The sequence below is a fragment of the Chionomys nivalis genome, chromosome 1 (assembly GCF_950005125.1).
Source record: "Chionomys nivalis chromosome 1, mChiNiv1.1, whole genome shotgun sequence".
Taxonomy (NCBI): domain Eukaryota; kingdom Metazoa; phylum Chordata; class Mammalia; order Rodentia; family Cricetidae; genus Chionomys; species Chionomys nivalis.
The window spans coordinates 101,788,908-101,810,794 of record NC_080086.1 but is presented as its reverse complement, the minus strand read 5'-3'; the positions used below and the strand labels follow the sequence as shown (position 1 = coordinate 101,810,794).

General features: G+C 48.3%; 1 protein-coding gene across 9 annotated transcripts in view; it reads left to right on the top strand.

Moving 5' to 3' along the window:
- Positions 1-21,428, top strand: part of Lpin1 (lipin 1) — a 107,534-nt gene extending 86,106 nt beyond the window's left edge. For all 9 annotated transcript variants that reach the window (XM_057768304.1, XM_057768332.1, XM_057768296.1 and 6 more), the window contains 8 exons: positions 1,169-1,248; positions 6,251-6,377; positions 7,634-7,782; positions 8,383-8,469; positions 10,144-10,296; positions 13,900-14,014; positions 15,421-15,524; positions 18,816-21,428. In XM_057768304.1, coding sequence (XP_057624287.1) covers positions 1,169-1,248; positions 6,251-6,377; positions 7,634-7,782; positions 8,383-8,469; positions 10,144-10,296; positions 13,900-14,014; positions 15,421-15,524; positions 18,816-18,975 — 975 coding nt within the window. In that variant the 3' untranslated portion in view covers positions 18,976-21,428. The remainder of the gene's footprint in view (positions 1-1,168; positions 1,249-6,250; positions 6,378-7,633; positions 7,783-8,382; positions 8,470-10,143; positions 10,297-13,899; positions 14,015-15,420; positions 15,525-18,815) is intronic.
- The last annotated feature ends 459 nt before the right edge of the window (positions 21,429-21,887 follow it).

The following is a 21,887-nucleotide window of genomic DNA, read 5'->3' as shown; positions in this document are numbered from 1 at the left end:
TATTCAGGAGGCAGAGGTAGGAGAATTGCCACGGGTTGGAGGCCAGCTCAGGCTACGTACGTAGTCATTGTCAGGTCAGCTAGGATTTACATAGCAAGACCCTATATCGAACCAACTCACCAACCAACCTAGCAGCCAGCCAACCAACCAACCAGCTGAAGGCATATTTCAAACTAGTCCCCAGTCTCATACTTTAAGATATTCACTATTACTTTATGTCTACCTCCCCTTGAGACAGACTCTTATAGAGCTCCACTTACCTTGAACTCATAGCTGTCCTCCTGTCTCAGCTTCCCCAATGCTAAGATTATAGGCATGAGCCACTGTACTTGGTTAGCCTACCTTGCTTGCTTTATTAAAAATATGACATTGGAGGTCATTAACCTGTTCTTTGACTAAAGGACATACACAAAGTGATTTTATTGTGTCTCCTTCATCCCCCAACATGCTCTCTGGCCTCTTTTGACTCAGTGGTAGTTCGCTGGTCTGTCCTGTTTCCTCCCTCACTTCCCTCCCCCCCCCCTCTCCTCCTCCCTTCCCTCCCTACTGTGTGTCAGGCTCTCTGGCTTATGGATCAGTAGTCACTGCTCAACATTCCCATTCCTGTTTGAGAAGCGAGGAGACAAAGCTCTGAACAGTCAGCGGCATTGTCCTAGGGTTCCCAAGCTAGAGCACTGGTCTGGGCCTCTCCTGGATGCCCAGGGAACATTTTCCCACTAGGATCACACAGCATCGGAAAAGATGAATGCTTTCTCATTTTCCTCGAGAAAAATATGGCATGCAAATATTTTCGAACATTTCTATTGGCAATTAGAAGAAAATATTGTGAAAACCCTCAGGAATTCAGGCAGCCACCATTAAAGCGTGTGTCTCTGTGACAGGATGATGACGTTTGGTTGGGTGCCAGGAACACTTATGGATAACTAACAGACTCATTTCTGTCAAAAAGGTTTCTCAGCTTAATCTTACGATATTTCTAGGCAAAGAAGTAATGGGGACCTGCCATAACATAGACCCCTCCAGAGCCTCCTGGGTGAGGGTCCTCAACCTGGGTGTGTACCTTTCCTGTCTTGCCCTGGGCCTTAGGGAGCCCCGCGGTGGGACCCAAGCTTTTGGGAGCATCCTTTATCTTTCCTCCTTCTCTAATGGCTTCTTTTCTTTTCCTCAGGAAAGCAAGCCTGAGCAGTGCCTGCCAGGGAAGGGCCACACTACAGGAGAGCAGCCTGCACAGCTTGGCCTAGCCCCCAGGTATGGGGGCAGGGTGTCCTTCTGGCCGTGGTGCCACTCCTTTCTTGAGCTGAATTAGCGTCATGTGCACGCCCACTGGACACTGATGAGGTCAGCCAGTGGCTCACGCCTTAGGCCTCAGTTCCCACTGGATCTGAAGTCACTACACTAGGTGACAGAGGCCAGGAGCAGTTTATTTAACTGGTCTTTCTTGTTTCTCCAGTGTGTGCAGCTTCTCTCTCAGACAGTTGAGGTTCAAGGTATATGTGAGTCTCCAAGGAGCTACTTAGCTAGAATGTCTCCTATGATCCTAGCATGTGGTTTGTGTGTGTGTGTCTGTCTGTCTGTCTGTGGGTATGCTCATACACAAGTGTACTTGCCTATGCGTGTATGTGTAAAGGTCAGAGGTCAACACACTGGACTCTCGCTAATCCGATGGGAGCTTCCTTGTTTGCTGGTTCATTTACAGGGGAAGCTGGCTGAGGTTTCTTGTCCCTTGGCTCCAGGCCATAGCTCTGCCCTTAAAAGGATGCCTTTAGAGGCCGGGTCTCCCCCTGACCTCAGGGCTTACTGTTTCTGGTAGGCTGCCTGGCCATTGTGACCTTGGAATCCATCTGTCTCCACACCTGCCTCCCACCCTCAGCAATGGGATTACAGATGTGAGCCACCGCACTTGGCTTTTGAGTGGGTGCGGCAGATCCCCACTCGGTTTCTCGTGCTGCATAGCGAGCGCTTTACCAACTGAGCCGTCTTTCCAGTCCCTGGTTAGCTTTTGACATTCCAGTCAGCAATAGTTAGTCTGTCTTCGGGTCAGTCTTGTCTCTATATGCCTTGACTCTGGGTGATGTCACTGGAACAGAGGTTGACACGGGACAGTCTGTGCCAGTATCACACTGACATGTCAACACCTCTACCTTGCAGTCTTCCTGCTCCTACGGAAACTGGGACTGAGTTAAAACCTGGACAGAGTCACTATGGGTCCCGTTCACACCTTCCTTATTTTAGTGCCTCTGAGGCCAAGGCCAGGCCAATTACACCTGGGAGTGTTGAGAACACTGAACTCTGCCTGAGCTGATGAGGGCTTCCCTGCATGTTGGTTTATTCACAGGGAAAGCTAGTTTAGGCTTCTTGTCCTCTGGCTCCTGGCCACAGCTCTGTACCTTAGATTATATTTCTGGAATTCTCTGTTGGAAGTAGAAACTTGTGCCTCTGGTAAGGGAGCATGTACTTTGTAGAGCACTAGTTGGGGGTGGGGTAGGGTAGAATTGAGGACTACATGGTTGGGCTGTTTCTCAGCTCGAGTGATCTTGAAGCGGGAGGATTCCCATTTTTGCTGCTGGTGTCCAGGTGGTGGGTTTGCTCCTGGCCCTGCTGTTCTGTGCTCTCCTGTGCCCTTTCCTGGAGTGGGTGAGATGCCCAGCAGTGTGAGCCTCAACACTGTCTTTGTGGCATTCTGGTCAAGCGTTCTGTCTGTGCAGTATGGAACAGGGGTGGTGTTAGATCGCCTCTCTGTGGTCTTTGATTCATTAGGATGCCACTCTGCTCCACCATCTCTGAGTCAAGATGAGAGACCCTGGCATCTCTTTTCCCCTGCCACCTTGCTGAGCACTCACAGTGACCCTGGCGTAAGGTATCAGAATGCACAAGCCCACCAGGCCAGACCACAGACACCTAAAGGACGTGATCACCTTAAACTGGGCGTTCTAGACTATTTTAAGACTTATTGCATGGGCCAAGTACTGAGTATTTTCCAAACTGCTGCCCACAGGCCAGGCCTAGACCTGAGGAGATGGTCCCTGAGGCCCAGTGAGCATGGGTTGTGACACCTTGGCAAAGGGGCAGGACCCAGGACATGGTGCCACCATTGTTCCTGTCTCCACATTCATTCTTTCTATTTCTGGCTGTGGAGGAACTCAGGGACCCAGGGGCAGACTGAGGGTGGAGGGACAGCAGCCCTTCTGAGCTGAGCACAGCTCTGGAAGCTTATGTCTGCTCTGCTGGGTTTTCCTCCCATCTGCCTGTGGAGAAGTGCCTTTCTGGTAGGGAAAGCAGCCCCACTCTGCCCCATTCTGAATTATGCTTATCAAACCTGAACAACTGTACGTTGACTCATGTGTGACGGAATCAAGGTTCTGGAATAAGTGGGAGTTCTCTGGAGGAATGTAACCTCTTCATGTATGGTGGCACCCTTGACATCCAGTCTTATCAGAGTCACATAGATGACTTAAAAAAATTGGCATCAGAATGTTTTCCTAATTGGCAGACTTGATTGACAGAACAGTCTCCAAAGTCCCATAATTGAGCAAACAGCTTGTCACCACACAAATAATTAAAATGCCATTTGAAAAATGTGCGCTGTGACATGTTAAATGTTGCTCACAGTTCCTCATCTGAACACAGATTTTCAAATGACTTGGGCCCTTTTGTCGCCGTTTGCAGCCACTGTAGAGCAAGTGACTGAGTTGGTTCAAGCGTGATGTGGGGGCTCTGGCTAGGAGCACCCTGTTCCACCCAGGGTGGTGAGGTCTTGGAAGGTGGCAGCCTTTACTGGCCCACCCTGTGCCCGTCAGAGAACTGGCGGCAGCCAACTGTACAGTTCCCATTTTTGTTTTTGAGTGTTTCCCTTCCTACGTTCCTCCAACATGGCATGCCACATGAATTTAGCGGCAGATGGAAATCACAGCCATTCCGATGTGCACGCTCATCCCCTCCGGCAGAGGCACACATCAAGCTGTTGTTACCCAGGGCCGCGAGTTTGTTCAGATCTCATTTCGCTTTAGACTGCTTGGAGCAGGAAGGTTTCCTCTTCAGCCAGGGCCTCCAGCCCATCCTGCCTGAGGAGAGCGCCTTTGTCGGGAGCATTTATCATGTAACTCGGGCTCCAGGACTGGGTTTGCCCATCCAAAAACCTCTAGGATGTCGGTTCAGAGGGACGAGTGCTCCTGGTGGGATCTGCAGATACTGGAACAGGAAAGGGACTTTGGTTGAGCTTTTATGGTGGCACTGACTGAGGCTCAGAGAGGATTCCTCTGTTGTCGGTCATTCTCCCACAGTTCACTACCACAGCCTGAGTTTTGGCGGGGTGGAATTCAGTATGTTCTGGACCTTAGAATGAAGGAATTCATTTTAAGTAGTGCAGGGTGTGTTTCCTTGAGCTGGCAACTTTGGGTTTTCAGATCGTAGCTGCTGTCTACACTCTGACTCACACAGACCTCAGGTCTGCCTCAGATAACCGGATTGCAGCCCATACATAGTCTGTCTCCATTGACATGGCCGCTGATCCCAGAATTTATTCACAAGCTTTGTGACTTCCAAGAGCACTCCTCCAGCAGTGGTGGCTGTGTGGTCACTGATTTTTTTAAAATTTTTTTTTAGGCAAAAACCTGAAGAGAGCAGGGATAACTGGACTAAGTTGTCTGCTTTTTTCAGTATCTGGCTCCCCTCAGAGCCAGGTCTTCACACAGAAGTGGGGGTGCTGTGTGAGTGTTCCTTATGACTCCTCAGTCCTGAGCAGCATCAGGCTGTGTAAATCACTTCTTGAGTGAGTAGCCATGGTGGAAAAGCTTGTATGAGAGGCTATCTGGGTGGCCATAAGGCAGGCCTGGAAAAACGGAGGCAGGAACAGGCTGGAAGGAGAGGGAACATTCCCTGAGGCAAGGAAGGAGGAGGTCCGTGTGCATGTTGTCTGTATAAAGGGATGTGAAAGTGGTGTGCCGGTTGATTTATTTATTTTTGTCCATTTGACACAAACCTAGGCATACCTGGGAAGAAGGAATCTTAATTGAGAAAATGCCCTATAGGCCAGCCTGTAAGATATTGTCTTACTTAACGATTGATACAGGAGGACCCAGTTCACCATCGTCAGTATCGTTTATCCCTGGGCTGAATAAGCCACGTGGAGCAAGCTAGTAAGCAGCGTTCCTCTCTGGGCTCTGCTTCAGCTCCTGCCTCCAGGTTCCTGCCTTGAGTTATGGCTCTGACTTCCCTCAGTGATGGAGTGTGACCAGACAGCGCTAAGCTGAAGTGAACCGAACCTATCCTCCCCAGGTTGCTTTTGGTCATGGTGTTTTATCACAGCAGTAGAGAGACCATTAGGGGCATGCCTGCTTTGGGGGCAGTTGGCTTTTTCCATTCAGTCCAAGCCATTAGCAAGTACTTTGCAGGGGGCTATGACTTGGGAGGCAGAACAAATACTAGGTTGAGGGTGAAGCCGTAGAATTGAACTCAGGGGGAAGCTAATTGGCTGACTTGCTTTCTGTGAGACACGTAAAAGACGATGGTCCTGAGCCTTACCCTGCCTCCCAGCCTCAGCCCGTAGGAGCCTCTAGAAGAGCTACAGCATTGGTCTGTGGATTCTGTGACTTCTAGGAGTCTTGGGGGCAGGGGGTGAACTAGCGGGTCTTCTTAGGTCCAGGAAGTGCCCTAATTGTTTGGAGTTGGATATGTGGAATTGATGAAATTGGAGAGAAGAGAATTGATGGTGTTTGGACTGTAGACATTTGAACTCTCAGGGCTTGGCCCACAGCCTTCAGTGGAAAGAGAAGAGGGAGAAATGTGTGTGTGTGTGTGTGTCTGTCTGTCTGTCTGTGTGCGTGCGCGTGTGTGTATGTGTGCATGTGCGCATGCATGTGCACAGATATATGACTCTGGATCAGAATGGACATAGTCCTGTTCATCAGGCATGTGTGTAAGTGTGTGTGTGTGTGTGCGCGCGCGCGCGTACGTGCATGTGTGACTGTCTGGATCAGAATGGACGTAGCCCTGCTCACCAGGCGTGGAATCACACTTGTTAAAAGTGAGTGATGAGAGTTGATAAACCAGGAGTGAATGAGGAGTGGCAGCCCCCCCCCTCTACAACGAAGCCATGTATGAATGGGGCTATTGGAGAGTTCATTGATAAATCTAAAGTCATATGGCAAATGACCACCCAAGAGACCCAATTGACTGAGTCATTGATTCGGGCCTAATGCATTTTTAATGGTTACCCAGATGTGTCTCCTAATTACATCGCCATGTGTTCCAGAATAAAGCACGAGTCATCCTCCAGCGATGAAGAACACTCTGCCGCCAAGCCATCCAGCTCAAGCCACCTCTCTCTTTTGTCCAACGTCAGCTACAAAAAGACCCTGCGGCTCACATCGGAGCAGTTGGTGAGTCTCGTGCTCTTAGTACAGGTCGTGACCAGATAGAGTTTTAGAGCTTTCTTGAAGGTTTGGGGGTTCCTTCTACTTTTGTGCTCACTTAGCCCTTCCTAGGACCTTTCTTATGCTATCATGCCTGCTAGTGACCTCACACTCTCACTTTGGTACCCTGTGTTTCCACCCTGACTTTGTATCTGTTCGTGTGGACCCACTACATGACTTTGCACTCTGAGTTGCTTTTTTTCTGACCTAGGAGGAGGAGGTAGCTTTGCCTGAGCCCATTTATCCTCGTTACCAGTGGCCAGGAGACTTTGGAATGTCTCTCATGAGTGCTTTTGCTTTGAGAGAGATGCCTGTTAACTCAAATGCATCTATAAAATAGGTGGAGATCAAGCAGGCGCGATGGGGTTTAGAGAGTTTTAGGAAACAGACACCCCCCCTTTGTGTGTGTCTGTGTGTGTGTGTGTGTGCGTGTGCGTGAGAGAGAGAGAGAGAGAGAGAGATTATATTAGTTTTAATGAGGTCTTTCCAACCCTAGACTTAACTTCAAATCAAGGTCATCCAGTGCAGGTATCTCTGCTTTTCTACACTAAAGTCTGTGCATCTATTGTAAGAATTTATGGGGAGCAGGTTTCGATAGGATGTTATTTAATGGGACAGGATGACCCCACATTAGCCACTTGTAGCACCCCAGGGGACACTTAGAGTCAACCGTGTGGGTCTGTGGGTCAGCTGCCCTGTCTCAGAGTGTGCCAGCAAAGACTGAAGACCGACCAAAGGTAGTTTTGTTTCCTGAATTTGGTATAACATGCTTGGGCCTAGTCTTTGTTTTTACGGATTCAAGGCCTCTCTTTCCAGTCTGTGTTATTATAAAATCAATAAAAACCTGCTATTGAGGGAGACATGTTTGCCTGTTGTACGTTTGCATTCTCACACCAAGACCCTTCCCATTTCTTTGGTGAAGCCTGGCAGCCGCTGGTCACTTAGCTCCGTGCACTCACTCTCAGTGCTGGATTAAGTCAGCGAGGCTTTTAGAAGCAGAATGCTTTGTAAGGGGTCGGTGGCTGCTTCCCAGGTGGGGCCGGGGAAAGCTAGGACTGACTTAGGTCGCCTGTCCAGCCCTGAAAAGAATTACAGCCAGAAACAGAAGAGAGAATTTCACAGTGGCCTAAGCAAGCCAGGTTTGATTTTAAAGCCTGCAGAGGCCAAACCACTCCTGCATCTGGATCTCCCTGCCAAGTACACAAATGGTTCATGTTTTTCAGAAAAGCTTGAAGTTGAAGAATGGCCCCAACGATGTGGTTTTCAGTGTCACCACGCAGTACCAGGGCACCTGTCGTTGTGAAGGCACCATCTACCTGTGGAACTGGGATGACAAAGTGATCATCTCAGATATCGACGGGACCATCACAAGGTGGGTCTGACCGCAGCTTCCATCTGGAGCTGGCTTCCATCGCACTCTGGGCAGCGTCGTGGGAGCTGGAGCGTCCAGTTTCTGGTGCATCAGGAACTGTGCAGATAGGGGCAGTACTTTGGCTGCCACTAGGGTCTGATGACTTGTTTCTGTTTGGGTGTTATCTCCCTAGCCTGGTGGGTTTTGGAGAATGTTGCTCTGAAATGGTTAGCAGCCCCACAGTTGGGTTTGGCAAACCCAGTCCTCAGCATGATGCTCACCATGGCCTTCCCGTAGTGTCCTCACTTGACTCTGTGAGCCTGGGCTTTCCATTGGCTCTTATTCATGCTATTACTTCTTTTGGTTTTCTTTTTTATACATTTTTGTGGGTGCACCCACATGTGCATAAGCATGGACCTCAGGGGTCAATCTGGGGACAGTCTGTTCTCTCCTTCTGCCATGTGGGTGCCTGGGATCAAAGGCAGCGAACACCTTTACCCTCTGAGCCTTCATTCATACTATTTTTATGGGGCACAAGTAGTGTTTCTAAGCCAATTGGACATTTTTTCTCCTCCTCTTACAGTAGCCTTTGGCTTATTATATGTATTTATCTTTATTTAGATCGGATACTCTTGGTCATATTTTGCCCACACTGGGAAAGGATTGGACCCACCAGGGCATAGCGAAGCTGTACCATAAAGTCAGTCAGTAAGTATAGAGCGCCTGACTCCCATCTTCTGTCCACCAGTTTGTGACCCCCCCACCCCCACCCCGCTCTGTATACAGTCTCTCTCCCTCCGAGCATGGAGTAGTAACTCACTTGCTTCCTTAGGGGGCAGGTAAGATTGTCTTTCCCCTGGGATTACAAATGAGGCAAGACTCCCTTTTCTCCACATCAGGGGCCTTCAACTGAGGTAGCTTCGGGGGTCCCCCACACCGCCCTGCTGAATATATAGTAGCGTCTAGAGACTTAATTTTGAGATAGGGTTTTTTACTATGTAGCCCAGACTGACCTGGAACTCAGTCTCTGCTTTTGCCTCCCAAGTGCTATGATTTCAGGCACGAGTGGCCATGCTTCAAGGCATTTTTGATTGTCATGATTACTGTGTGCTGTGGGCACCCGGTGGCGGAAGTGGGGATGCTGTGTCTCACAGTGCATCACTGTAAGCATGTGACATCTCCCTGCTCCAAGGTAGCTGTGCTGAGGACCCCAGTCTACAAGCTTGTCTTGGAAAATTTGATGGTGGTAAACCATTCAAAACTATTTAAAGTCTGTCTGGATTGTGGGCTTTGAAATGTTTTTTATTTTTATTGTACGTGTGTGTGTGCATCTATATTTGTGTGTGTACATGTGTGTATGTGTGTGCATGTGTGGTGCATATGTGTGTGTGTGTGTTTGTGTCTGTGGCATGCCACAGCCTGATTGTGGAGGTCAGAGGACAGACAGTTCTCAGGAGTTGATTCTCACCTTCCACGTCGCTGAGACAGGGTTGCTCTTGTTTCTGCCACTGTTGTGCACTCCAGGCTGGCTGGCCTGATTCTCCCGTCTCGCCATGGGAGTGCTGGCACGGCTGGTGGTGCCGGCGCATTAGTCTTTCCATGGGTTCGGGTGGTATGCGGTGGTCAGTTTTGCACTATTTGTTGTTTAACCCATTGTACCTTCTGGGCCATTTCTCCAGCCCCTGCATTGTTTAATAAAGCCAAGTGTAGAGACTGGGGCAGAATGAGAAGCCTGGAAACAGGTTCCTTGCCGTGCTCAGCTCTAGTGCTCTCCAGACCCCCGTGGGGCTCACTGAGAACTCGACAAGCAAGAGCAGACGGTTTATCATTCTCCTTTCCCCATCCCCGCAGCACCCCACTGCTGCTGTGGTTTTTGCCCACAGCCCTCTATCCTCTTTGAGGGCAGGGGCATGCTGAGCCCCATGGGCATCTCTGGAAATCTTGGGCTGTATGGAGGGCTCAGAGCATGTGGCCGAGGGCTGATGGGGGTGGGAAAGTCTGTAGCGTTGCCCTCTCTGTGGTGGACAAGTCTTACCACCCTACCCCACCCCAAGAAGCGCCCTTTCATTCTTACTGACCAAGGGTCCCGCAAACACTGTCTGGCTATAGGAAGCATGGTGCTGTCTGGTATGCAGAAGAGGTGAATGGTGGCTTATCCTTATGGAAGGCCACTCTAGCTAGGACTCAGAGAGCTAATCTGTGATGCAGTGAGCGGCACTGAAGCTAATTCTCAACTGGAAATAACATTTTACAGAATATAGACTTTTACCTCTGAGCCACTTCCAACCATGCCTTTCTTTGTAGGGCAGGTAGTAAGGGTTCGGGATGCTGAAACATCCCATCGTACAGCGCTGTTCAAGGGAGATGGGTTATGTCTTTCAGGAACGGCTACAAGTTTCTCTACTGTTCGGCACGTGCCATTGGAATGGCAGACATGACAAGGGGCTACCTTCACTGGGTCAACGAGAGGGGCACAGTGCTGCCGCAGGGGCCACTTCTGCTTAGCCCAAGCAGCCTCTTCTCTGCCTTACACAGGTACTGTCCTGCCAGTTGAGACCCTCGTACTGACCTGCTGCCCAGACTTGTTCTCTTTCCCATTGCAGGTTTTGCAGAATGAGTAGACTGTTGGACTGGAGTGTTATTTGTTTTTTTCTCTTTGCTCTATAGGGCTCTTTGGCCCCCAGCTCCCACATAAATCACACATGGATGCTTATTCTTACTTATGAATACCCAGCCTTAGCTTGGCTTGTTTCTAGCCAGCTTTTCTTAAATTAGCCCATTTGCCTTTTGCCTCTGGGCTTTTACCTTTATCTTACTTCTGTAGATCTTATTTTTGTTTTCACTCTGTGGCTGGCTGTATAGCTGGGTGGCTGGCCCCTGACATCCTCCACTCCTTGTTTTTTCTTGCTCCTTTCCTCTCTTTTCCCAGATCTCCTCTCCTGTTTATCCTTTCTGCCTGCCATCCCTGCCTATCCTTTCTCCTGCCTCACTATTGGCTGGTCAGCTCTTTGTTAGATATCAGGCAAAGAATCACAGCTTCACAGAGTTAAACGAATGCAGCATAAACAAAAGCAGCACATCTTTGCATTGTTAACAAGCGTTCCAGAGCCTAAACAAATGTAACATTTTAAAATAATATTCTATAGCACTGGGGAGACGATTCAGTTGATAAATGCCCTTGCGAATGCAAAGAGGAGTTTGAGATCCAGAACCACACGTGTGTGTGCGTGTGTGTGTGTGCGTGTGTGCGTGCGTGTGTGTGAGTGTGTGTGAGCGTGTGTGTGAGTGTGCGTGCGTGTGTGCGTGTGTGTGAGTGTGTGTGTGAGTGTGTGCGTGTGCGCGTGTGTGAGTGTGCGTGCGTGTGTGTGTGAGTGTGTGGTGTGTGTGTGTGTGTGAGAGAGAGAGAGAGAGAGAGAGAGAGAGAGAGAGAGAGAGAGAGGGAGAGAGAGATGCATTAGAGATTCCTTGCACAGGTCACCAAAATGCAGCTGCTTTGAATGCATTCATAATAAACTCGAGTCACCAATAACGCATCAACATCACATTAACAAAGGACTTGCCCTTGGTGTCACACTTCCCCTTGGTGCCGTCTAGCCCAGAGTGAACCCAGATTTGAATTCTCGGCTCCCTTTTCCATCCTCTGCTCCATCTTCTTGTCTCTCTGTCACGTGTCTAACTCTGCCTCCGTGTTTGTCCCTGTCCCTGTGTGTTTATGTCTGTTCCTAACAAAGGGTTTCTGATTTGTATTTAGTGAACCACACAGAAAGTATCATGTGAGCATGGGATGGAGGATATTTTCCAGAAATCTTTAACAGAGTTTGACAAGAGGTTAGGTCACTGACTCCAGCTGACCCTGACTGACCCAGATAACAAACACCATTGCTTACCAAGCAGCATCCAAATGTCATGCTCAACATTTATGGTGGATATTCATTTTATACGATTTGTCTAACCTCTGTTTTTGCTGCTTTCAGTAAATGGTTATCATGGCACACACTTGTGATACTCTGGGTCAGGAGCGTGGAAGAGTTCATAAATTAAGATTATAGCCATCCATTAGCTTAGGTTGTAAAAACTGATCACACGGGAATCCCAAGGCAATTAAGGCTGATGGTTACATTGTTCTCTTAAAAGCAGGTTGAACAAACAGCCTGAGAATATAGCAGGATGGCAGTCTTCGCTCTTGTGAGCTCACAATGGATGCATTATTAACTCCGACTGTGAGGTCCACCACAGATTCTAGTCTCTTAGGATGCCGTGGGTGTGGTGGCAGAGACAGGTGAATCCCTGAGCCTCACTAGTCAGTCAGCCTCACCTATTTGGTGAGTCCTGGATCAGTGAGGAATGACATCTGAGATGGACCACTGGCCCCTGCACTTGTACATGCACCCATTGATCCACCCCCCGACACACAGACACACACACACACACACACACACGAATGTGATGCACACAGACACACACACACATACACGAATGTGCTGCACACACACAGATACACACAGGCACAGATATAGACACAGACATACACACACACAAAGACACACACAGACACACAAACAAAGACACATACACAGACACACAGAGACAGACACACACAGACATAACACATACGTGCTTGTGGTCCACACACACAGACTAACGTACACAGACACACACATACACATGCCTCTTAGCTGGCCTCTTCTGACTAGTGCCCATGGTCCTAGTGCTCACTTTCCATGCTTAGCAGTGTCCAAGCTACATTGGACCCACTGTTTCAGAACCAAGTTTCATTAAAGGTCTGTTATGATTTGGTTAAAAATACAATGAATCTAGAGGCCAATTTAGAGAGAATTAATAGCTCGATACAATATTGAATCATCCAATTCAAGAATCTGGTATGTCTATTTAGGGTTTTCTTCTCTGTTATATTACAGTGAGTTTTTTATATTTTTATAATTTATTTACCTTTTTTATTTCATGTGCATTCATGTCTTGCCTGCATGTATATCTGTGTGAAGGTATTGGATCCTCTGAAGCTAGAGTTACAGGCAGTATGAGTTGCTATGTGGGTGCTGGGAATTGAACCCAGGTCCTCTGGAAGAGCACCCAGTGTGCTTACCCAATGAGTCATCTTTCAAGCCTTGAGTTTTTATAATTTTAACCAAAAAGGTCTTTCATATCTTTTAACCCTTAATTTTTTTCTAAGTTTTATAGCTTTTATTTTCCTTTTCTTATGTTGCTCGCTGGCTAGCACCTGAAACATAGCACTGAACCGCACTGTTTCTGGAGACCCTTGTTTTACTCTCCATAGGAGGTTTGCATAGGGCCTTATGGAAGCCCAGTCTTCGCCTGGGACTCAGTAGGTAGACCGTGCTATCCCCTGAATTTTTGGCCATCCCCATGCCTCTCCCTCTCTAGTTCTGGGATTACAGGTGTTTGATTCCACAACCAGCTTTTTGTAGTAGTTTTTCTAGTAGTTTTTTTCTATTTTTGATATAAGAATTTTTATCCTGGGGCTAGAGAAATGACTTAACAGTTAAGAGCACTTCCTGTTCTTGCAGAGGAATAGAACTTGATTCCCAACTCCCATGCTAGATGGCTCCCAGCCACCTGTAAAACTAGCCCCAGGGGATTGGGCATCAGCTATTGGCCTGTACAGGCCACACACACACACACACACACACACACACACACACACACACGGCACATGGACACACATACATACCAATAACAATAAATTTAAAAAAGAGTTTTCATTCTAACTAGATGTTGATCAGTGTCTTTGTATCCGAGGTGGTCTCCTTTCTGTTAATCTCAGGGTGTGTGCTGCCATGCATGGTCCTCTGGATTTTTCTTATGCTGAGAGTGTGGTTCATTCTGAGTTGAGTGTTTTCCTGAAGACTAGTTTAAATTTCCTAATTTAAATTTCTTTATTTATTTTGTGTGTACAGTGTCACATGTACAGTGGTGTCTGCGTGTGTGTCTGTCTGTCTGTCTGTCTGAGGACAGCATGCAGGGGTCAGTTCCCTTCTCCTAATGTGGCCCTGGGGACTATACTCAGGCTGTCGGACTGGGCAGCTTTCGTGATCCTCATGCCACTTGAAAGCAAACCAAGTCCTCTCATGCTGACCATTTGTTTGTTTGTTTTAATAGAGAAGTGATTGAAAAGAAGCCAGAAAAGTTCAAAGTCCAGTGTTTGACAGACATCAAAAACCTGTTTTTCCCAAACACGGAACCCTTCTATGCTGCTTTTGGGAACCGACCTGCAGTGAGTACCTGAGGGGTCTGCGAAGCCTTAAGACATTATACTTGGTGCCCAAGCTTTCCCCAAGGCCTGGCCAAGGAGTGCATGTAAAATGAGCCTCCTCCTAAAGCAGAGGGGTTAAGAATCATGTCGGACATGGCCTCCGGTTTTCTTGGAAGGCACTTGAAGCTGGTGACCTGGGCCACAAACTTGCAGTTGTGTGTCACTCATTACATTAGTGAAATGAGGGCACTGAAGGCGCGGGGTCCTTTCTGAGTGATGGGCCCAATGTGCCAGTCCTGCATGATGGCAGTGTCCGGTCCAGCGCCTCCACCCAGAAGCATGTAGCGAGATCTCCTGGCTGGAGGAAATGTGTGGAGATGACATGTGGGACCCAAGCTTTCTGGAAGGTTCAGTTTGAAGCCTATAGCAAAAACTCATAGGGTGGCAGAGGTGTGTGGAGATGTTGGGTGTGTGACCCACTCTTGGCAGAAGGTCCTGTATTCTATAGAATAGAGCTGGGCGTTAACTGAAAATGAACATGAATGAAATTTATGCCCTGGCAGCGCTGAAGCAGGCATGTATCCCGTATATGGTGGTTCTGTTGAACTTGTCTAAGTTGATGAGGGATGACTGACCAGGGCTCTTTCTCAAGAGGCCACCAGATCACATTACAGATGGTTGTGAGCCACCATGTGGTTGCTGGGATTGAACTCAGGACCTTTGGAAGAGCAGGCAGTGTTCTTAACCCCTGAGCTATCTTTCCAACCCCACTGAGCTGGAAAATTCTACTTTAAAAACCTGTGGCAGATTATTTTGAAATGAGAAAATGGGTCAGTAAATAAGTCTGAGGAGTGCCAGCCAGAGTGGTTGGAGACGTGGGAACTCAGCTCAATGTAAACAGAGACTGCTCTTCCATTTTCCAGCTGCCCAGACCTGGATACTCACATGGGAACAATATTAATTATAACACTGCTTGGCCAATGGCTTAGGCATATTCCTACCTAGCTCTTATATCTTAAATTAACCCATTTCTATCATCACGAGGCTGTGACTTATCAGAAGGTTATGGCGTCTTTCTCCTTTCATGGCAGCTATGTGGCATCTCCTTGACTCCTCCTACACTCTGTCTCTGTTCGAATTTCCTGCCTGGCTTTACTCTGCTAAGCCATTGGCCAAAACAGCTTCATTCATCAACCAATAAAAGCAGCACATACGTAGAAGGACCTCCTTCATCAGCTCAGGTCCTGAAGAGGTGAAGGAACTGAGGCTCAGGAGGAAAGCTAGTTGAATGTGTGCCCATTCCCCTGAGGGGCAGCACTGGTTAGTGAAAATTGGATAATACAACATTCAATGAAAGGTGGTATGTACTTGTTTGTACAGTGAGTTCTCTGCCTCCCCTGACAGTTACATCACTTTTCTAACCGCAGGATGTATATTCCTACAAGCAAGTGGGTGTGTCCCTGAACAGGATCTTCACTGTCAACCCCAAGGGAGAGCTGGTGCAGGAGCATGCCAAGACCAACATCAGCTCGTGAGTATTATCTCTTCCCCTGGAACTGCCCCCCCCACTGTCCTGAAGCCAGCATCACTGTCTGTTGCAGATCCCTTTAGCCATTGCTACCTCTGTTTTCATCTTTGAATGTATATGTGTGTGTGAACACATGTATGCAGTATGCATACTTGTATGTGTTCCCATCTATGGAGGTCAGAGGTCAATGTGTCTTCATCATCATCCTGACCTTATTTTTTGAGGCAGAGTCTCTCATTGAGCTTGGGGCTTACCCATTTGACTGGCCTGGCCGGCCAGCGAGCTCCAAGGACCTTCCTGTGTCCAGTGCCCTAGCACTGGGGTTGCAGGCATGTATGGTACCTGATTTTTTATGTGGATGTTGAGAATGTCAACTCAGGTTCTCATTCCTTCAGGGAAGGCAATTTATCAATTGAGCCATCTCTCTAGCCTTTGTTTTAATCTTTAATTCCTCTAAAAATGGAGTTCAATGCCATGTCTTCAGTCTCCAGATTAGTTTTTGGACAATTAGAACGAAGTCAGATCCCTCAGGATGTTAAGTCTCAACTAGAGGGTAGAGTCTTCTGTGGAATGGAATTGAATGAGTTCAGGAACTAGATATTCAGTTGGCTGAGTTAGAATGTCAGTTAGGAATGTAACCCAGGTGACACTTTCTTCCCCATAGTCCTGAGGATGGAGCCCAGGGCCGTGGGCATGCTAGGTGAGCATTGCACTGCAGAGGTGCCCTTCTCAGTCCCTGGCTTAATGTTGTTTGCTTTGCATTGAGACAGGCCCTTGCCATGGAATCCAGGCTGGCTTTGAGCTTGGCAGTCCTTCTTTCTCCCCAGCATGGGGATTACAGGGTGCGCCACCACACCTGGCTGGTTTGCTGTGTAGAATGAGGCATTGCAGGGCATGTGGCATCACCCTTGGCTCTGCCTCGGCTCACGTGGGTCTCTCATGTCAGCCCTACTGGGTGCATCAGCCAAGGTAGGGTCTGTCACTCTGCCTTGCCCACCGCAGAGGTGGTGGTGTATTGTTTCATGTGATCCATACCAAATGGGAAAATAGCCTATGACTTAAGTGATGTCAGCACTGGCGTAAGCTGAAGAGTTGGGTCTGGGGCGTGGGCTGTAATTCCTCCTGATGTTGGTGAGGACTTCCCATTCTTTTTGAGCTGGGCATGGTTGTGACTCACACCTACAGTCCCAGCACCCTGGAAAGCAGAAGCAGGAGAATTGCTGTGACTTTAAAGCCTGCTGGAGGCTGCATAGCGAGTTCCAGGCCAGTCTGACTTTCAGAATGAGAGCGCAGTTTTTCACTGTGAAGGTGGTCTTTTTTTTTTTTTTTTTTTTTTTTTTTTTTTTTTTAAGTCCAGCTTGACCAGAGCAGTTCCAAATGTGAGGGAGCCGTGGCTTCCTGGCTTTGTAGAGAGATCAGGCCTTGGAGCAGGTCGGGTAGGACCCTTTCACTTGTGGTCTTGAGACAGGTGATCTGAAGTGAATTCTCCATCTTCAGGAAGCATGTATACCAAGACCCAGAGCTTGGTATGATGTTTTCTTTTAATCATTATTAATTTGTGTGTGTGTGTGTGCGCGTGTATGTGCGTGCGCGCGCGTGTGTGTTTGCGTTTGTGTGTGCGCGTGTGTGTGTGCGTGTGTGTGTACACGCACATGTGCATGCACATGTGGAGGCTATTTTCTACTTCCACCTTTCTGTGGGCTCTAGGGTTTGAATTTAAGCACCAGACTTTTGAGGCAAGCGCTTCTTTACCTGCTGAGCCGTCTTCCAGGCCCTTGGGTATGGCCAGTTCTAGCCAAACAGGTGCTTGTCCTTTGTAGCCTGGGATGATCTTGTGGGCCGTCTCTAAGTGATGAAGTTCCACTGGGCAGAGAACCGAGTTCAGGGCTTTCCTCCTTTATAGGCAGGGAATGTCCTGTCCTTGCTCCAGGGAGCCCATGCCTGGAGGGTGGAATGGGCCACCCAGATGGAGCAGGCACCGCTGCCAGGGCACGTGAACCTTGCCTGGTAGGGGACAGCTCCTTGTGGGGAGTCCCCCACCCCCATAGCCACAAACCTCAGACTAATAGGCCTTCAAGTCAGGAGGTATTTTAAAAATTTGTTTGTTTGCTTTAATCCCCAGGAAAGACATAATTCTTAGTGTAGTAGTAAGAGAGGTTTCCCTGCTTTGTGCAGGCGCACTGTTTCTCACGAGTCCGTTGGAGGCCCTTTATTAAACACACACGCAGCCTTATTGAAGAAGTCATTTCATGCCTCAGAACATGCTAATTCCTGGAGTTTGGGTTTCGAAAACCCCTTCTGGTTCTCGGCACGAGCGGGTGGAGAGGGGCCCAGGGACTGTCAAACAGGAGACTAGGCTGTGCGGGAGGGGGTTGGGCGTGTCCGCATCACTGTGTGGAGGGGCCTGGAGGTCTTCCAGCTATGGAGCTGCTTTCTCTCTGTAGTGCAGGCTGTAGCTAGGCAACATCTTCCTGGGGACAGAGAAAGTACCCTGAGGTAGGGGGTGCTAGAAACGCCTGTGTGGTCCAGTCCCACACACTGTGAGGATGAAGGGGTTGAAGCTCAGGGACGGCAGGATACTTGCCCAGAGTCATACAGTAAGAAAGACTGGGGGAGGCCTTAAGCTTGGGGACCCTCAGCCAGGACTTTTCCTGAAGCACAGGTGATCCGCCGTTGACTGATGAGTTCCTGGGACACACTATTGAATCATTGCCCATATTATTCTGTTTCTGACGCTAAGCAAGTGGCAGTTTTCATTTCCTTTCCTTTCTGGTAGAGGGCGTCAGGGTGTAGAAACGTCCAAGCCTTTGCCTGAGAGCACAGCTGGAACCGGAGAGGATTGATGCCAAACCTGCATTTTGATAAGCCCATGGCCCTGCATCTTTTCACTGTGAATGTGGTAGTCTCTGCTGCTCTAAAGATGTGCTTTGTCTGTGGTTCCTCCCCCAATAGCCTACATGTGACCTCAGTGGCAAGCAGATGCCTCTGACTATGCTGGTCTCCCTCCCTCTGTCCACCCCCGCATCTCTGTGCCTGTTGTCTGTTCTTCATGCACAGTCAGGCTGGCCCCTCTTGGGAGCTTTATCCTCTTGGCATAGTCAGTCTCCCCTTCCCTCTTGCAGTTAGCTCACCAGGCTAGAAAGGTTGTGCTGAGGCAGGGTTGATGGCTGCTCACTGGAGTTGCGATACTCTATTTCTCCCCAGCCCGCAGTGCAGCCCAGAGTCCGGCACTCACCTTCGTGTATCTGGTGTGGCTCCATGGGTGATGAACCTACTGCTTTTCTTCCCTTTCAGGTATGTAAGGCTCTGTGAAGTGGTTGACCACGTCTTCCCATTACTGAAGAGAAGCCATTCCTCCGACTTCCCATGTTCAGATACTTTCAGTAACTTCACCTTTTGGAGAGAGCCGCCACCACCCTTTGAAAACCAGGACGTACATTCAGCTTCAGCTTGATGCCACCAAGCATTAAAGGATAGGTTCTGGGGACCCTGGAGCTGCTGGGAAGGCTGACATGTGGCCATCTGCCTAAGAGAGAAGTGTTTCTTCCTTGACCTGCCTGCCCTGGGGTGACATTGCTAAGCGTGGAGGGTGGATGGAGGCCGCATCTCATCCCGTGGACCACATGAGGATTAGGAGCACTAGTAGCGTGCAAAGTGGTCCTCTGTCCAGGGTAACATGCACAGAGCTGCACACTCCAGCCCGTTCCAGCCGTTAGTCAATGTGCAGTATGGGTGGTGACCCCTCAGGAGAAGTGGGCTGGCTACCTGAGAGCTGTCTCAGTGTTAGCGTGCTCCCCCTCCCCCCGGGAACTCTGATGTACGCAGCTTAGGGTAGCACAAGGGGCACATTTCCATGACAGTGACATCTGTGCCACCTTCCACACATAGAGATGGGGTTTCTTCAGAGTCTGAGTGCTCTGAAGGGAAGCTTCCGGGGCCTCGATAGGTCCTAGCCCTCAGGCTTTGACTTTATAGCTGCTTCCTTGCAGTATTGCTGACTTAGTTTCACTATAGGAGATAAGCTCTTGACTTGCCCTGGTTAAAGATGGCCTGTGCCGTTGGTGCATCTCTCTCCACTCCTCATAGCTCAAGGCTGGGCTATTGTTTATGCCTTAACACATCTGCAACAGGCATTTGCTTTGAGCGCACTGTCTAGTTCTTCGTAACTGCGATGCCTTATATTAAATGATAGCCCCTAAGGCAGCGTCTGCTGCGTCTTGTCTGCGTCCCACCGCCAGCCAGGAAGCACCACTAATGAGGACTGGAGCAGCACCTATGCCAAAGGAGAACGATGCAGCTAAAGAAACTGGTTGTTTTTAAGAAACATAGTTTCCAGAAGTTAAATTATTTTCTTTGCAGATATTATTTATTACTTTCTTCTCATTGGGCTGCTGTTGCGAACATCCTAGCAGACCCTCGGGATTGCAACTGGCATGAGTACATTAAAACTTAAGTGTGCTAGACAATCCAAAGAGCCTTACTCTGTGTATGTCACACTCATCTTCTGGGATTTCTGAATCATTAGTTTTCCTTAACTTTTTCCATTCAGTCTAAGGGCAAGGGGAAAAAAGCAGGAGTTCTTTAAGCTGATAGAGGGTAGTTGTTGAACTGTCTCAGAACAATGTGAAAAATGAAAAGTATTTTGGTAAAAGATTTTGCTTTACTTTTGGAAGTTTTATTTTTTTAAAGGGTGTTTTACACCTGAGAGATCTTCCTATTTAAATTTTATTGTTTGAGTCAGAGGAGACAAAAGAAAAACAAAACAAAACAAAAAACCCAAAAAACAAAGCGAAAAAAACAAAAAAAAAAAAAAAGAGGAAAGAGTGAAAGAAGACTGGACTGTTACTCTTTCTGTGAAAGAAAACCTAGAGTCACTGTTGTTGTCGTTGTTGTGTCTGTTAAAGTCCAGTGTGGTTCATGTAGTTCACAGGAATGGACAAGGAGAGGCAAACGGTACTGCTGTGGACCACAGACGGATGGAGAAACAGGCTCGCGTGTATAGTTCCCTTCTGGGAATGATGAAAGTAATTAAGCATAGGCCTGCCACAGTGAGCTCGTGGCTTGTCCTCTAGTGACTCTCGGAGGCCACGTTAGTCCTGCCACAGCGGTGTTTGCGTGTATTCGGTTGCTGTGGACTGCAGACAAGCTCGTCTGCCTGGAGAGGTTCACGGGCCTCTCCTCATGCCCAGGAGAAGCCTTAGGATCTCTCTTCATCTGCACTCTGCAGTCCTCTGTTCCAAGTGACATGCTGAGAGCATGCAGTGGCCTGTGCCGGGATCTGTTCGTATAACCAAGGCTGGTCTGCCACACACGGTCTGAAACACACAGCCACCACACCTGGCTAGGGAAACTGGTTTTGAAATCTCTTAAATTCCCCATCACTCTGCCCTGAAACAGAGTACACCTTCCACACAACCACACTCTGAGATCTCGGACATTCTTCCCAAGCCCTGTTGAGGTCGTGGTGTGAACGAATGCTTGCATTGAGGCTCTGGCATGAGAGCTGAACATGAGCTGTACCCAGGCTCACTCAGGTTATCTGCACGTGCACTATAACCCAGAGCCCCAAGGACACATGCCGGAACACTCTGTTAGTTCCACACATTTCAAAGTTGCTCGTGGAAATGAGTGACTCACTCCACAGTGACACATCCTCAAATGTTGGCCACACACCATGAAGGAGAATACCCCTGGCACTTTGCAGAGATGTACTTCAAGTTTTGCAGAGAATTCCCCTTGGGATTTCAGGCGTGGATCATTGCTTCCGTATATTTGATTGACATTGGCTGTGCGTTTGTGAGTGCCGGTGCAATGGTGAAAATCAGTGTAATATTTCATTGTGCTGTGCTTGGTGCAGAACTAGAAGTTTCTGTAATAAACGAGTTGGATGAAAGACTTCCAAATATCAAGCCATATGAATTCTGAATCTTTGTTTTTAAGGTGCTTTTATTATTTTTTCTGGTGTGTTATCATGTACAATACTTAGTTCTTTACTTGGAACAAAAACCCCAAAACCCTTGATGTGGGTGGGCTAGGGACATGGCTTGTCATGAGAGCTCAAATATCCAAGTTCTGGTCCCACCATCCATGTGTGAAGCCAATGAGGAAGTGTGCACTTGTCATCCCAATGCTGGGGGAGGTCACAAAATAATCCCACACTAGTTCAGAATTAGGTATAAAAAAGGGTTATTTACTTAGGGGATAATCACAGATCACTGTTCTAGGTCACAGTCCTCTGCACGAACTGGGAACAGGAAGAGAGAGTAAAACGAGAGCGAGCACAGGCTTTACAGCTGCATTTATAGTATAAGAGACCATATCCAAGTGGGCTGGTATCTTAAATGCTATTGGCTGAAGGAGCAGAAG